The sequence below is a fragment of the Acomys minous genome (assembly GCF_964271855.1).
Source record: "Acomys minous genome assembly, chromosome: 5".
Taxonomy (NCBI): domain Eukaryota; kingdom Metazoa; phylum Chordata; class Mammalia; order Rodentia; family Muridae; genus Acomys; species Acomys minous.
Window position 1 is genome coordinate 37731102 of NC_140494.1, and position 17368 is coordinate 37748469.

General features: G+C 42.1%; 1 protein-coding gene across 1 annotated transcript in view; it reads left to right on the top strand.

Annotated features, from left to right (window-relative positions):
• ADCY2 (adenylate cyclase 2) overlaps positions 1-17368 on the top strand; it is a 358775-nt gene that overhangs the window by 262472 nt on the left and 78935 nt on the right. Inside the window, exons 7-13 of the mRNA XM_084782845.1 lie at positions 2015-2142; positions 3497-3655; positions 4672-4804; positions 6005-6181; positions 8719-8762; positions 12244-12324; positions 17138-17207. Of these exons, the coding sequence (XP_084638971.1) occupies positions 2015-2142; positions 3497-3655; positions 4672-4804; positions 6005-6181; positions 8719-8762; positions 12244-12324; positions 17138-17207 (792 nt within the window). The remainder of the gene's footprint in view (positions 1-2014; positions 2143-3496; positions 3656-4671; positions 4805-6004; positions 6182-8718; positions 8763-12243; positions 12325-17137; positions 17208-17368) is intronic.

The following is a 17368-nucleotide window of genomic DNA, read 5'->3' on the forward strand; positions in this document are numbered from 1 at the left end:
AGAATTTCTGGTAGAATATGGATGAAAAATATTTCTTTATGTCAGCTCTTTACTTTTCATTAAATATTTCCTTTCAGCCTAATTTTATCTTTGAACGGTGTCCCAACACCTTTCATTATACCTATTAGTATTAGTTATTTAAATATAGAAGAGGTGCCCTGCATGAGCTACTTCATTTTCAAACAGCTGCCAATGTCATCAAAGGAAATTTGGTCTGCTGGTGAGAACGCAGTCATCTGTGGTCCCATCCCCCATCTATGTATCAGCTCCCACTGTGAATGGAGGCTAAAATTTCAGTGAGCAGCTAACTCTGCCTCTGTCCTTTTCAAAGGGAAACAATAAGTTTTGCAAGTTAACATTTACAGAAAACTAAAGGCAGAACTTTACTAGAATTCTCCCATGTTTCTGGTGTTCCTTGGTCATGTTTGGTAGATGAGTCCCAGCCGCACCTGGTAGCAGCATGGCTCACGTCCATGTGACAGTCTGCACTCTGTGCACCTCTTAGGTCTGATGTTTCTCCTTTTCGTGGACATCAGTTATATTGGAATAGGACCTATCCTCTTCCAGTAGGACTTCATTATAACTCGTTATATGTGCAATGATTCTGTTGCCAAGTTAAATGACAGAAATGGGCGATGGAAGGTATGCCTGCGAAAGAATCTAGAATGACACCCTTCCCCACTCAGACTCTCTGGCTATGTCTGAGTCCATCCCAGATGATGTGGTCCAGCTGCTGTTGGTCAGACAGGCTTCTTGTTTCAGATGACACCTCATGACACAGTTAGATAACAAACCAGGTATCCTAAGCAAGCAGCCAGCCCGCCTGCTGAGTGAATACTGGGTAAAGCACATTGCCAAAGCCACATGCCTCAAGGTCATGGCCACGCACTGTTATGAACCTCCATATTCTCTAGATCTAAAATATCTACTTAAGAAGAGCTTAAGGAGCCTGAGTGACAAGTACTTTTGCCTTTTTCTCAATTGTGATATTACACTGGCATTACTAAATACACCATCAATAGTGATATAAGTAACCATGAACACATACCCTTCCCTGTGAGCTATTAGTCAGAAAAAGACACATACCAGAACCTCCAACAAACCATACACGTGCTTACGAAGATGTCTACTTCTTTGAAATCTGTTCAGTTCGTTAATAAACCCATGCTATTCTCACCTGAAAAAAATTTGTGTCTAGAAAATTTTTGTTTTGTTTTCTTTTACTAAAGAGCTGCTTGAAAGGCTAAAAAGGAATATAGGAGTGATGTATAGGAAGGAGATTATTGAAATAATGTAATAAATTACAATACTTAATGTAAATACAATGCAAACAAGCAAAATGAGATGGTCAAAGCTTGTTTCTTTTTTGTTTTTTGAATTATATAAACATGTGTGTCTCTGTGTAGGTAAGAAGGCATCAGAGCTACAGAAGCTGGAGTTACAGGGGTTTGTGAGGCACAAGATGCAAATGTGAAGAATTGAACCTGGGGCCTCAGCAAGAGCAGACTTGTTCTTAGCCATTGAACCATCTCTCCAGCCCTAAATTAGTGAATATCACAGCTAGATTCTAAATGGCTGGCCACGTCAAGTGTGAGGACATTTACCAGACAATGTATGTCTGTAGGCCGGAGTCTGCTGCAGGTTGGAATAAATGAGAAAAGCCCAAGATAGAAGAGGATGGCATAAGACTCTACTCATACTAAGTGTCACTGTCCCATTCTGGTCTGAGCGATTCCAATCTGCATGGAAGGCTCATTTGCCCTTCTCCATGAGTGTTCAGAGTTCAGACCACAGAGAACAATCCCCCTCTCCTCTTAGAGGGGAATCATTGTAAAACTTTCTCCCCATGCCTTCCCTCTTCCATAGTTCTTATCACATTGGAGGCCCAGGTTCTGAGTCCCTCTCTCTGTATGCCCTGTCCATGGGAGCTGAGTCAGCAATGGATGCTGTTGCGTAAATCTGACTCATTGTAAGAGCTCAATGCAAATGAGGCCCTTCTGATTTCTTTTTCCAGGAGAATGAATGCATGAGAATTAAAATTTTAGGAGACTGTTATTACTGTGTTTCCGGACTCCCTATATCTCTCCCTAACCATGCCAAGAACTGTGTGAAAATGGGATTGGATATGTGTGAAGCCATAAAGTAAGTGTACTGCTCAGAAATACTGTCTTAGTGCAGAGCAATTTTGGGTTGTAGTTCTCACCTGCAGCTATTTCTATTTTCTGTGGCCTCACACTTACTGTACAGTTAAAGATAAGTACAAGAAACGGATCTGTTGGCATGAGAGTGCCTCAGTCCAGAGGAATACTGACACAGGTGTTTACAGACTTCAGCACAACTGAGTTAACAATTTGTTTCAAAGGTGATCAAAACAAAGTCAACTCATTGGCTCCACATTCTGTCACGTGTCACCTGTTGGTCTCAGGTATGATTTGCGGAGGTGATGAAAATAGTTTGCTTTCATATGTCCCCAATAATGAGTGACAGAATGGGCATCTCTCATCCATACTGAGATTCTTTGTTCTCTTTTTTCTTACATGAAGGGACAGCATTTATGCTCCCATTATGGAAGCATAACGTGGGTCAGGAAGTCTAGTGAAAGCATAACCTTTGAAGGGAGCCATTTATTTCTACATTAGTAGCCCATTTTGTGTTAATTTTAGTATCTTCCAATGCCCTCAATATTGCACAGCCAGGGCCACTATGAGATACTAGTGGTTTACTTTACTGTGATGTACAACAATGATTTTCTGGCCTTTGCAAAGAGCTGCTGTCTGTCTGTGCTCCTTCTTCATTTACCCTTGAGGAATTCCCTCCAAATGCTAAGATAATCTTCTCAAACACTTGTTTTGTAATAATACCTTACATGGTGAATGATATACGTGAGCATTGCCCAGAGTTTCTGTCTCTGCTTCAGTGACGTTCTTCATTGGCTTCTGTTAATGGTTAAAAGTAGCCATAAAATAGTGGATTAAATTTTTAAATTACATTCCTTTTCATAATATGTCACATATTATTAAATCCCTAAACGTCATTTTTCTTGTTGCATAATATGGTTATCAAGGATATATCCTTTAGGAAGCACTGGAATTGCAAATGGTATTTGAAATAGGGTCTGATACTGCAAAACAATGAAGCCCGGAGGTTTTGGGTTGAACACATAGCAAGAGGTCACACACAATGGATAGGTTCTTCATACATGTTACTTGGAAATTTAAAAGCAGTAGCCCAAATGCTTTGTTACCACTCTACACCACTGACAACACCAGGCAGACCCTCGAGCTTTGGGTCTACTTCTGGGATGGCTGGAAGAGAAAATCTTTCCTTTGGGTCCGAAACAACAAATGGTCCTCTGCCATGGGAGGGTCCATGGTGGCACTGCCAAAAGTGTGAAGGGCTCTGAATAATAAAACACAGGGATATTTGCCATGAGCTAAGGGAATAAAAAGCCACTACTGAACTGTGATTCCCTTCCCTTCCCTTCCCTTCCCTTTAGGAAAGTGAGGGATGCTACGGGGGTTGATATCAACATGCGTGTAGGAGTGCATTCTGGGAACGTCCTCTGTGGCGTGATTGGTCTCCAGAAGTGGCAATATGATGTGTGGTCTCATGACGTTACTTTGGCCAACCACATGGAAGCTGGAGGAGTCCCTGGGTAAGACGAACCTTGAATTTCTCTCTGCAAAGCTGGTGGCTCAATTAGCCATGCCAGGTGGACCGGGCAACATTGTAATTCTGAGTTTCAGATGACTAACCTTGCCTGTGTTGATATCATGATACCTGTGTCCAGTGGCCTCTTATGAAAACCATCTGACCATACTCTCAGGATAGTGATATAATACTCATATAGAATGTAAAGACTCTGGGTTTATTCCCTGGCAACACACACGTGCTCGCGGCAGACACACACGTGTGCGCATGCGCGCGTGCACACACACACACACACACACACACACACACACACACACACACACAGAGTAACACTAACATACAGAAACACATCTGTGCACATGCACACACACAACACACATACATACACAGAGTAACACTGACACACGGAAACATGTCTGCATGCATGCACACAACACAACACAACACACACACACACACTTCTTTGGTTGCACATTCACAAATATTGATCTGAGTTAACAGTGAATGATTCACTACAGGCATGGCATCATTATAGCAATGGAGCATCTACAAGCAGTTGACTAAGCATCATAGTAACCACAGAGTCCACTTGTGGTTAGATGTCAGCCATGTGACTCTCAAACTTAAGGACTACACTTCAGAGAAGGACGAGAGCAAACGATGAGAAGGGAACCCATCCTTTCATGCAGCTGGGTACTTTTGCTAACACACCCCAGATGTGGATTTTGACAGATACTTTTACTTCAACATTCAGCATGGTCCAATATTTTCTGATGGCGTTCACCACATCCCCTGTGCAGGTTTCTGTGAGCACAGAGAATCTGCAAGTGTTAGTCACCCATGCTCTCTAGATGCCATTCTTCAAAGCAGCAGCCAAGAGACAAACTTCCACTGAAGTCAGTATCTCCAAGTACACACTGGCTTTCCCTCACTTGGAAGAGAAAGTGTTCCCAAAACCACAAACAAATAGAACACCATCCCTTACATGTATCCTTTTATGTGTTTGAAATTCTATTTCAGACGTGTTCACATTTCTTCAGTCACCCTCGAGCACTTGAACGGGGCTTACAAAGTGGAGGAAGGAGATGGTGAAATAAGAGACCCGTATTTAAAACAGCACTTGGTGAAAACCTACTTTGTAATCAACCCCAAGGTTGGTACCACTGTACAATGTTGATAATTTAGCTCATTGTTTCTGTGATTGGGAAGGAAAAGAAAAGTGTTGTTGCAGGGGATGCTTTTAGCCAGGAATTAGCATAGTTCTCTGCTGCTCCTCACCCTTAAAACCACTTTAAATGCAATCGATGCTTGATTATAGAATATATTTTGTAATGGTGAATTCAAACATTTATTCAGAAAACAGTTGAAATGCATCTGCTGTCTTTACACTGAGGGATGCTATTGTAGAGGTCTGTCTATGTTAGTGTGTTTTGTTGCATAATGCGGCTTATGAAAACTCTCAGTGTGTACAGCCTTGATATCAGTGAGTTGAGAAGAAATAGAGATTTCGTTGAAGCCATCAGAACATTTAAAAAAAAAACCCAGTGAGATGAAAAAAGATTAACTTCATGGAAAAAAAAAAGAGGGAAAAGTCTTCGTGATTAACAAGCAAAGCTCAAAGTCCAGACCCACTTTCCCTGTGTTCCAAAGAGCCTGTCCCCTGGGAAATACACAGAGAGGAAAGCACTACCTCTTCTGGTGTTCACCTGCCTGTCTGATGAGATTGAGGGACTCTGAGCTTTCAGTGCTATTCTCTCAAATTCCTGCCAAATGGATGTTATCATTATTTTTGGTTTAAGACCCTGACGCTCTGGGCAGTTGTACAACTGTCACCAAGTGGCACACAGCTGGTAAATGGTACAGAATATAGCAAGATGGGCCATGCCAACCAAGATCACAAAATCGAGATAAAATCTATGGGTATTAATCTATGACAGCTTCCTTGAGGCCTGGGTTTCACCTTTAGAGCTACACTTATTAGCTTCACTGTTGACCTAGAGGCAAATGTATGATGAGCATCAGGATTGACAAGCTGTGGATAAGTGACATGTATTCAGGCCAAGAGCACCGAAACACAGGTATGTGAGGCCACCTAGTATGTGACCAACACAACCAAACCTAGTAACAAAACCATCAACACAAACTAAAGCAGATCCCAAGTCCTGCCCAAGTATTTACTTTATGCATTACTATCCATTACATATCTGGTACTTTTACTCAGTTTCTATTACCGGTGAGTTTTACTACCTGAACAAAAGCCACTGACTTGGACAAACCAGGCTGGAGCAGGATCAGGGGAAGCATGAGGGAGATTGGAGTGTGCCAGTTGTGATGCTCCGTTTCTCCTCACAAGGGAGAGCGACGGAGTCCTCAGCACCTCTTCAGACCTCGCCACACCCTTGATGGAGCCAAGATGAGGGCATCTGTCCGCATGACCCGGTACTTGGAGTCCTGGGGAGCAGCCAAGCCCTTCGCACATCTGCACCACAGAGACAGCATGACCACAGAGAATGGGAAGATTAGTACCACGGTATGCCTGCCTCAGAGCCATGGGCATGGTGGGTGGGAGGGCTGGGAGCTTCTGCCTCAGCAAAAAGCCAAGCATCTCCCTCCAGTATAATGATTGTCAGCAATTGTGCTGACCTCTGAGTCCATGGGGCCATGGGGTCACTGTTGTGAAACTATTTAGCCAAGTTCTTTCTTCTCTTACCACGTAGGATACCTTGAGCATCTTAATAACATCAGGCATAAAGCCAGGATGTCTTGTTCATGAATGAGCATTATCAGGGCCATCTAATTCCCAGATGTTCAGGCTCTACAACAGCACTGCCTACCCCATTGCTGTGATTCCCTGTTCTGGTTCCAACTAGAAATACCAAAGCTCCTCCCAATGGGGACTCCTGAAATAAGATGCAGAAAAGAATATGGAAAATAGCTTCAGAGGGGATGGTTAAAATAATCTCAGTAGTACACTTCAATCCTGAAACCAAGGCCAGCTTCATGTATAAAAGCAGTAATTCGTATTAGGATGCAGTTGAGATAAGATCCAACGTTTCATGGTTCCCATTGGCCGAGAAAGAGCGTGGCATCCTGTCAGGTGAAAGTCAAGTTTCCAACTGACTCTTCCCCATGCCTCACAGTCTGACAACAAACCCTTATGTCCAGCAGATGAGGGCTATGCATCTGAGATATCATATGATCACATCATTTCCCCTATCCTTTCTGCCCTCTAAACTGTCCCACATAGCCCTCCTTGCTCTCTTTCAAGTTCATAAATTCTTTTTTTCATTGGTTGTTGTTACATATTTAACTTTAAAATGGATGAAAACTGTGACTGACCAGTCAACAGAGGACAGTGTTGGGAACAGATCTTAAGAGTTTACTTTTTATTGGCTGAGGGATATCACAGTGGAATGCGGTAAATGAATAAGATCATCTCAGGCTCAGGAAGCACCATGAAGAAGGTAAATTAAGTATATCAAGGAATGAAATGGTGTCTGTCCTGAGGAGAGGGGGTGGAAGTCTCAGGGTAAGAGCAAAACAAACTGAGGCTCTGGCAGGAGAGCAAGGTCAAGTCCCTCAAAGGAAGTGACTGTGGAGTCCACTGATGGTAGAGAGGAGGTGGGTGTGGCTGAAAAGTCATCAGCGAGTGGCAAATGGAAATCGTCTAGGGTGAGACATGGTTAAAAGTTCATATGAACCTTTTATGTATAGTGGGAAGTTCGAGAGTATCTCAAACTGGGAAGGAATGTGACAAATATATGCTTTGGAATGGCGCAGCAAGACTGCAGCACTTCCATGGGAGAGCAGTGTCCTCCTGCTGAGTGGAGCGGCAGACACTACAAGGAGCATATTCAAGGTCTATGTGGAAAGCAGAGCAGGTGAAACTTGATGGTGAAATGGATCCACACCAGCAACGGGTCCCCCAGCTGGAAAATCATGATAAATTGAGGTGACAAATGCAAGGCGAAGTCAGTTACTTAAAATGGAAAGATCAGGAGCTTTCTAATAGCCACCATCATGTTGGCATAATCACCATCATATTGGCATAACCACCATCTTGTTGGCATGCCTCCTCCATATCAAAAGCCAGCCAGGAAGGGCATGGATGCTTGTGCAGGAATGAAGCTTATGGGGGAACTTGGAGCGGGAGATGTCACTGTGATGCCTCAGATTTTGGTTGACGTTGAGTGCTGAAGAGTTGGATGAGATCATCACGAGAGAGTGATCATTCCAGGAGGCCTGAAGCATTCTGGGTCTTCCAGCACTCAGGAGGCTTAGAAAAGGCACTGCAGGAATCTAGTGTTCAGTTGCCAATTCAAATCAATATGTCAGTATTCTTAGTTAAAAAACAAACAAACAAACAAAAACATGAAGCAGAAGTTTGCTTGAATTTACTGTTCTAGCTTTTACTTTAATTTCACTACAAGTATACAAAAGTATCCCTGTTGTTTTTGTTTGGTTGGTTGGGTTTTGTTTTTTTAAGCTCTCTGCTGTTATTTGGGGTGAGGCATCTAGCTGTCAGCACCAACCCATGTCTTCCTCTCAATCTATCTAGAACTTCAGGCTTCCTTATCTTCTATTTCTATTTCTATTTCTTTCTGCCCGTTGTGTCTTGAGTCCACACACTTATCCCATGATGTCATGTCTTATAGCCTCAGTGATCAGTCCCTGATGATCAACAGATGTCCACAGGTCTCCTCGTGTTTTAAAGACTGTCTAATATTTCTGTGATGTCAAGGTTCATTTGCACGTTATTGCAAACCTCTGATGACTCTGATCAGGTCTTCTGAAAGCCTCTACTAAAAGCCAAATTTGCACATTTCAAGATTGTAAACTTTAAAAAAGAAACAAATAATGTTGCTACTCCCAGCATGTTTATGGATCATGCCAGCATTTTAAGCCCTTTACTTTAGATGAATTATCACTTAGTTCTATAAATTATATCCACCATGATAAAAGAAGTATGCATCACATCAGAATCAGTGGCACATTCTTCCTGAAAGTTGCTTTTGACACTAATTGAGGTTTTTTGTTGTTGTTGTTGTTTTTTGGTTTTTTTTGCAGGATGTGCCAATGGGTCAACATAATTTTCAAAATCGCACCTTAAGGTATGGCTTGTCATTGACTACTTAATTTTTAAAGGCATATTTCTTGTTATTTATTTCTGAGAGTAATTATCATCAATTAGAGCCACTTCAAAGGCATCTTCCAAAAGAGCAGCTACTGTGAAGAGCCCTATCAAATTAGTCCCAGCTTCTAAAAATGGAATATTAGCGTCTTGTTATTAAGCTTGAGGGGGAGGAGGAGGAAAACACCACCTGTGCGACAGTTTGCACTGTTAAGTGTTTTCCCGAAGTCACTCTTCCTACTAGAGATGCAGAGTTTTAAGAACCTGGATTGTTTTACATTTTTCAAGTGCTACTTAAAATCAGTTTGTTTTGAATCCCAAAGGTGACCACCCTCCTCCAAGCTGCCCATTCTGTTTAAAAGGGAAGATCTTTTCAAGAATGTCCTCACGTGTCCTGCCACTACCCACAATAAACCAGATCCCTGTCTTTTGGTTTAATTTTATACATGAGTGTTTGTGTGCATGTATTTATGTGCGACCCGTGCATATATGGGCCACAGGGGCCAAAAAAGGGTGACCGATTCCCTGGGATTAGGAGTTTCAGATAGTTGGAAACTATCACATGGCTGTTGGGAAATGACCCTGTCCTCTGCAACAGTGACAAGTGCTCTTAATGACAGAGCCATCTCTCTGGGTCCCACTACATATTTAACCCTACAGTCCTCTATCTCTGGTTTTACTGTAATATTGGAATAATTAATGTAAGTTACTGGCACAAAAGGTAAGGTAACTTTCTTTTCCGCACAAAGGGCATATTTTCCTATAGGATATGCAGTGTGTTCAAGTAGAAAACAAACACACCTGGCCAGCCTGTTTCTTTTCCCAGAGCCCTTCCATATGGCTGCTGCAAGGAGCCCTAGTTTGTATTTTTGCAAATGTGAAATTTTAGCATTGAAATGTAATACTTTCATCCTTATGTTAATTAGATGATAAAGCTCTTGGTTTTTTTTTTTCAAAATGTGTTATTTTTCCATGATATATACTATGTTAAAGAGAATTTAAAGTGATTTTAAAAGATTATACAGTATCTTTATATTGCTGTGCTATCTTGAGAAGGCATCCCCTAACAGGGATGGTGCGATGCTCACACAAGTGTTGACAACTATTCGCAGGAACATCTGCTCTCAGTAGACACCACCGAGCAGCTCAGTTTCAAAGGACAAGTTGCAATAGAAATGCATCATGGGAGCCTAACACAGGGCAGGGCAGTGTCCTCAGGAATGAGTGTCGCCAGGAGTCTAGTAAAAGCATGCTATCATTTATCTCTTGTGCCAGAGGAAATCTAATTTTATACGGACTGTGCTCCCAAGGGGTAGATGCTGCTGCCTAATTGTTGCAGAGAACAGACAGTGGGGAAGTGGGAAATGCCAAGTCTTGTGACTACAAAAGCTGAAGCCAGGACTTGGTTTTATAAACAGCATCCAGCCACTTGTGCCTCCAAAGCCCCGGTAGGTTAGAAATGGCCCCTTGCATACTTGTTCCTCTTTGTAGTTGTTGATCTTTAGTGGTCTCTAAACATTGTGGAGAGAACACAACTTTTGAGTCAGACTGAGTGGGCTCCCTCCTGCTTCTGGGCTTTGTAACCTGGATGCTTACAAACTTCCCTGAGGTTTTTACCTGACCACTTGCCAGTGGACTTGCCGAGGCATGTGGGTAGGACAAGTCTGAGAAGGACAAAACCTAGATGAGTGTTGACACATTGGAGAGAAGAATGGAGCCCAGTGCCGTGGGAAGCTGAGCTCAGAGTCAGGGGCCAGTGAAAGGACTGAGAAATTGGCAGTGCTGAACCAAAGGGGCAAAGACCCCTCAGGCCAATCAAGATGTCTTGGTTCGTGGACCAATAGGAATACAGGTGCCTCGCCTTCTCCACAGTGGAGTCACAGAAATGAGAAATCTGTGTATACAGCAGAATCTACCTGGGCAGCAGATTAGATTCAAATTAATCATCATAACATGCACTTTGTGGCTACTTCACACTTTACACGGTGAGCCCTGCACAGACATTCTTGCACTAACGCTGAGCACAGAGCGGATAAACAAAGCTGACACATCAGCTAGACCTCTCGGGAAATGTGTACGTTAACCTGTGAGTGCCAGGCGAACTGCGCGTGTCCTTAGACGTGGCCAGAATGTAAAAAAGAAAACCACTGAAGTGAAGTCCCGAAATTCCAGTCTCATCCTGGAACTGGGATATTGAAATGAGGGTCTGAGTACATCACCGGGAGCCGGTAAATGAGGGTGCATGTCCACACCAGATGATTGCTAAAGCTCCACTTAAAAAATGAAAAGATTACAAAGGGGATGGAGGTGAGGCTCAGTGGTAGAGCACAGGATGATCCTCCATAAGGCGCGGCGAGATCCCCAAACAAGCAAAAACCAAGGGCCAATATCAATGTGCCTTCTTCAAGTGGGCTGGAATTTAGTGTGCTGAGACCTCATCAGTGATCTGCCCAGATGTGTACCGTTTGATCCGTCCCAGTCAGTTTTGTTTTAGAATGAAACCAGCCCTTGGCCATTCCGAGAATGACAGAGACAGAGGAACACAAAGTGCAGAGTGTGAGAATATAAACGCAGATAGTTCTATGAGATTTAGTTACAGATAAGTGATGAGTGTGACATTTCCTATTTGTCCGTGCTCTTATCTGTACGTAGGGCATATCAGACCTCGGGAACTCCAAGCAGTATCCCAGATTGGATCTAACCTCTTAGTGTTGAGCCACGTAGACGCGGGTGTCTGAAGACAGGCATGGCCTCATTTAGACCGAAGCGAGGGCCAACCTGTGCCTTCAACCTTTCCAGTAGATATTTAACTCTCAAAATAGATAGCAATCTCATGGTCTCCTTTATGCTATTCTCATGTGATTTAACCACCTTTCGGGGTGGGGGCTCCCACTTTCAGTAGTCGTAGTTCGCTTAGGAACTGTCTTGGGTTGGGTCTTAAGATCACCTGAGACCACGTGTGGTAATGTGTAAGTGTGCAAACAGAAGCAGGCTGGCTGTGGCTGCGACTTTTGCAAACCACAGAAGGCTTACATTCTATTCTATTATATTCAAAGCTTTACGTATGAAATGAAACTCTGAGAGGTCTAAACAAAGACTGTAGTAGCTTTGCAAGTTCATTGAAACTGGCTGAGAAGACCATCAAAAAGGAATGACCAACACAAATTCCTCTGGGGATGTCTCTACAGCCAGTGTGTTCTAATCAGGAATTGCAGTTTACCAAGGCTCCATGTCGGGGGGGGGGGGGGGGGGGAACGGCGGTTAGTGCATCGCTTAGGGAAGGAAGGTCCTTTTGTGTCAAACACTAAGGACTTCCAGTAGTGATTTTTGAAAGCCCTGGGAGTTTCACAGACTAGTATTTAGTGTAGTTTTGGTCAATCGATTCAGTCCCTGATGAGGGTGTGTGCTTATATTTACCTTCACACTAACATGCGCACTCACAGTGTTTCCTTTCTGCATAGAACTAAGTCGCAGAAGAAGAGATTTGAAGAAGAATTGAATGAAAGGATGATCCAAGCAATTGATGGGATCAATGCTCAGAAGTGAGTGGTTTGTCTTCCGCTGGCCTACTTCAAAGTCTAGTGTGTTAATACAGTGTTGTGTTTTCCAGTGCTGCCATCCCTACCATGGCAAACCCAAGTGTCTCGGCCAGTTTGTCAGTTCATCCCATCTGCTCTCCTGTTATCTTTTGCTAACAACATTTCTGTTGTGCTATAAAAATTAAGTTTTGACTAGAAAATAGTTACCCAGTTACTTAGTAGTAAACAACATGACAAGTATTATACAAGGAAAATGCATGTGCCAGGTTATATACTTTGCTTTTATTTTGAAATTTAAAACAAAATTATATGATTTTTTTCCTCTTCCCTTTTCTTTCTCCAGTTCTTCCCATGTATCCCCATTCTCTCTCTCTCTCTCTCTCTCTCTCTCTCTCTCTCTCTCTCTCTCTCTCTCTCTCTCTCTCTCTCATTGTTACATATTTTAAAATAGAAAATCTTAGACACCCAGAGGAGCCTACAGAGACTGATCCACCAAACAAGGACCATGCATCGAGAGGACCTAGGCCCCCTTTTCAGATGTAGCCAATAGGCAGCTCAGTCTCCATAGGGGTCCCCTAATAAGAGGAGCAGGGGCCGTCCTTGTCGTGGACTCTGTTGCCTGGTCTTTGATCACTTCCCCATGGTGGGGCGGCCTTACCATGCCACAGAGCAAGAGTATACAGGCAGTCCGGATGAGACTTGATAGGCTGGGGTCAGTGGGTAGGGGAGGAGGGCTCCCCCTCTCTGAGGACTAGGGAAGGGGCATAGGGGGGCAGAGGGAGGGAGGGTAGGGCCAGGAGGAGACAAGGGGTGGGGCTATGTTTCAGATGTAAAGTGGATAAATTTTTATAAATAATTTAAATGAAAAGAAAAGATAATTAATATAACATCTAATAACTTAATGCCTAGAATTGATTAATAACTGTTCAGTAATTTAATAATAGCATATAATAAATAAATAAAGCATGGAGAAACTTAGCTGTTTCATGAAACTCGTCTCTGTCCTATAGGAACTCCCCTGTGCCATAGGATAACTTGGCTATGTCACAGAGAGGAAGTCAGCTATGACATGGAGGACCTCATTTATGTCGTAAAGGATGCTGCCTGTTCCATAGATGACTCACCTGTGTCACTGAGGACCTCACTTATGTTAGAGAGGACTGTCCTGCACCATAGAGGGAGTCAGCTGTGCCACAGAGGAGCACACCCATGTCACAGAGATCTCACAGAGGTCCAGAGGCAACTGAAGTGTACAGCACACTTATATAATCTGGCTCTCCATTCCTCTGTGGGCCCTTCCTCCTACTTTCTCTCCTTCTCTTCCTCTTCCCTTCCCTCAGTTCTCCTTTTCTTTCCTCTCCTTTCCTGTCACTCTATAGCAACAATTTCCAAAAATAATATCTGACCTTTTCAGCCCACATACTTCAAATAGCCTAGTCAGTTCTGTAAACACCTCAGAGAGGGGAATGCAGGCCTAGCCATATCAAATAAACAGACCATGATATTAAATGCAAATTCCGTACAAGTCATGAGAGGGACTTCCGTGGATAAGTCCCAGGAGAGACCTTTGGGGGCCTCACAGAGAATAAATGTGTGGAGACCATGTAGTCGCTCAATCCAAAAACACCATTAGATGTGAACATCACTTATTGCTTCAAGCAAGAAGCCACAGGTCAGGCCGGCCTTCCTATGGGAAAGGGGGAGTGAGAGAGTGTGGATTTGCTGTTTGTTTGGTGGTTTCCTCAGGAATTCCTGCCCATGCTGGGCTTTGGCAGTGCTGGGCATGTAAGTCCTCCTGTTGCCTTCCTGCAGGACATAGGAGCTGTAAACCTGGACATGCAGGCCACGCCCTCATGGGAAAGGGAGAACTGCTCCTATTTCCGGTTTTAAAGTTCATTCTTATTTTATTTACAAATTTTTGTTTTCTGAGAGCATTTTTGTTTTGTTTTGTTTTGTTTTTGAGACAAGGTTTATCTGTATATCCCTGGCTGTCCTGGACTCACTTTGTAGACCAGGCTGGCCTCGAACTCAGAGATCTGCCTGCCTCTGCTTCCTGAGTGCTGGGATTAAACGTGCGTACCACTACGCCCAGCTTCTGGGAGCATTTTTAAAACTAAATTTTGATTTCTTTTAATAAAAGAAAAATAAAATTTGGCATAATTTATCTGCTTGTGGTACACAAACTCTAATAAACACAGTTGTAACAGTGAGTGTGGATAAAATTTGTTTTGGGGGCAGCAACTGGTAAAGGAGCTTGTGACTGACCCTGACGATCTAAGTTCAATCCCCAGAACCAGGAAGAATTGACAAGTTAGCCTCTAACATCCACACATCAGCAGTGGCATGTATGTGCCTAAATACACACACACTCATGCACACAAAATCAATTAAAACATAATAAAAATTATAAATGCAATATTATTTTCTGGGTATTTTTAATAAGAATCAATTTTTTATTCCTAATTTAAAATTTTAAAACTGCTTTCCCCAAAATAGAAATCTGTAAATAAAATAAGAATGAACTTTAAAAAGTGGAAATAAAATCAAGGGCTGAGTCTTAACAGTCGTCTCATAGAATAGATCAAAGTCTACATCTGTTACAGTAGTAAGAAATACCAACATTATTTGCTTTGAAACCTGTAGCTTCACCTTCAGCTAAGCAGTGTAGTTCTTAATTGCAGTTTTAATGGCATCTATTCTAGAACACACTATTGGCTCAGAAGCCTCAGGTAAAGGGCTGTTGGCCCTGTCTTCTGAGTCAGTCAGGCTGGTAATGGTGACAGTCAGGACAGAGAAGGGGTCAAGGACCCTAGCAATCCCACCTCGGCATTCAGGCTGGTAATGGTGACAGTCTGGTGGTGACAGTCAGGACAGAGAAGGGGTCAAGGACCCTAGCAATCCCACCTCCTCGGTATTGCTCATCTCCCAGCTATGGAGTCGTTAACCACCATCATGGATGTCAGTCTGCTCTCGCCGGCCTGCTCTGCAATCTTGACAAGTGCTTGGCAGACAAACCGTTTCACTTCTTTTTCTACCATGACTCCTCACAAATGTTCATCCTGCGTCTCCCTAATTCAGTGTATTGCAAACATACTGTGTTAAGAACTTCAGGGCCAGCAAGATGGCTGAGTGGGTGAAGGAGCTTGCTGCCAAGCCTGATGACCTAAGATGATCCCTGCGACCCACATGGTGGAAAGAGAAAACCAACTCCTGCAAATTGTTCTCTGCCATCCATGTGTGCACTGCGCCATGTGATAAACAAATACATATAATTTAAAAAAAGAAATGTATGTGATTTATAATTGTTGAAATGTTTATATAACTTTTATGGAAATTTGTGTAAAACACATTCCTTTGAGATTTTGTAATGCATGTACTCAGATACATAAATGGGTAGGTACATACATACCTAGATATAAAGATAGACATATAGATTGGCAGATATATAGACAAATGAATGAATAAAAAGAGATAGATGTTCTATAGGCAGATGATAGATACAAGAATAGATGGCTAGATGGATGTGGATGGATACATAGATGACGGATGATTGATAAATAGATGATAAATGATTGACAGATGATAATAGATAATAAAAATATCAAACACCCATATCTAGATATCTATGTAAATATGTGTAATTATAGATATATGAGGCTATAAACATATACAGGCCTCTATATTTAACACTATTTTTTTTCGATTAGACAAAGTTTTATTGAAGGAAACTCAGGGAAACAGACATGCACGCTCTTCAATGACCAGCAATCCAAACTGACCAGTAATGATTTGTTCTCAGTGTCTCCAGATACTTCTCTTTATCGGATTTGGACATGGTCTTGCGTTTCTGTAGTCGTTAATGTGATAAGCATGTGTCTGTCTGTCTGTCTCTCTCTCATCTCATTTATTGTCAAATGCATGGCTGTGTGGCTCATCCTGTGTTGTTCCCTGGGGGTTACAGCAAGCGTTCCAGCAAACATCTTTGTCCTTATACCTTCACTATGTCTACCTATAATAGATTTGTGAAAGACATAATGTGGTGTGGAGGGAAAGGATGAACTCACACATAGGATTTTCATTTATTTTTCAGTATCAGGTTTATGTGCACATGTTTGTGATGTTTTAAGTTTATATCAACATTATAATCCAGTGGATCTTTATATTGCTATTTTTATCAGTCATTTAATAAGGTGTATTTGTAGATAGCACTGGGTTCCATAAAGACAGTTTCATTCGATATATAATATATTCTAAATGTGGGCCCCACCCCCGGCCCTGTGCTCTCCTTTTCCTCCTTCCCTGACCTCCTCCTCCTTGATTCTCATAAACAAGTAACTATTTTAATGAGTCCAGTCACTATGGAAATCAGTAGAGGTTCTTCAAAAAACTAAAACTATATCTACATATGACTTGATTTTTTTAAAGCATCATTCCAGCATGTTTTTTAAATTTCTTGAAGTGAGAAGGTGACAGTGAGAGGACCTCCAGCGAGTGGATGTGGTTGAAATCTTGGGACGAGTTCTCTTGTTAGCTGTTTACTTGGTTAACTTCAGTTTTGATCTAATACGTCAGTTGTAATATGTGAATTTTCCCAGAAGGGCATTGTGTGACTGTGCATGTTACATGTATAGATCCTGCTACATTTGTAGATATTTCAGGTATCCAAACCAAACAAATCGACATTATATGCCAAAACTATATTCAGATTGGCAGGGTTTACATTCGAGAAAGAAAAACACTGAGCATTTTATTTTATTTTAAGTAGCTCCAGATGCTTGGTTGGATGTTTGAAGTTGTCTGTCTTTCTCACTTCCAGGCAGTGGCTCAAGTCTGAAGACATTCAGAGAGTCTCCCTGCTTTTCTATAACAAGAATATAGAAAAAGAAGTAAGCCATTTTCCCTATTAAAACTATTACGGTTTTCTTTCTGAAATAGTTTTGATTTTACTCATGCAACTGAGTGGATATCTTTAATATAGTTTTCAGTGAAATAATCTACTAATATCTGTGTTTGAAACATTTGTTGAATTTGTTCTCCAATAATTTCA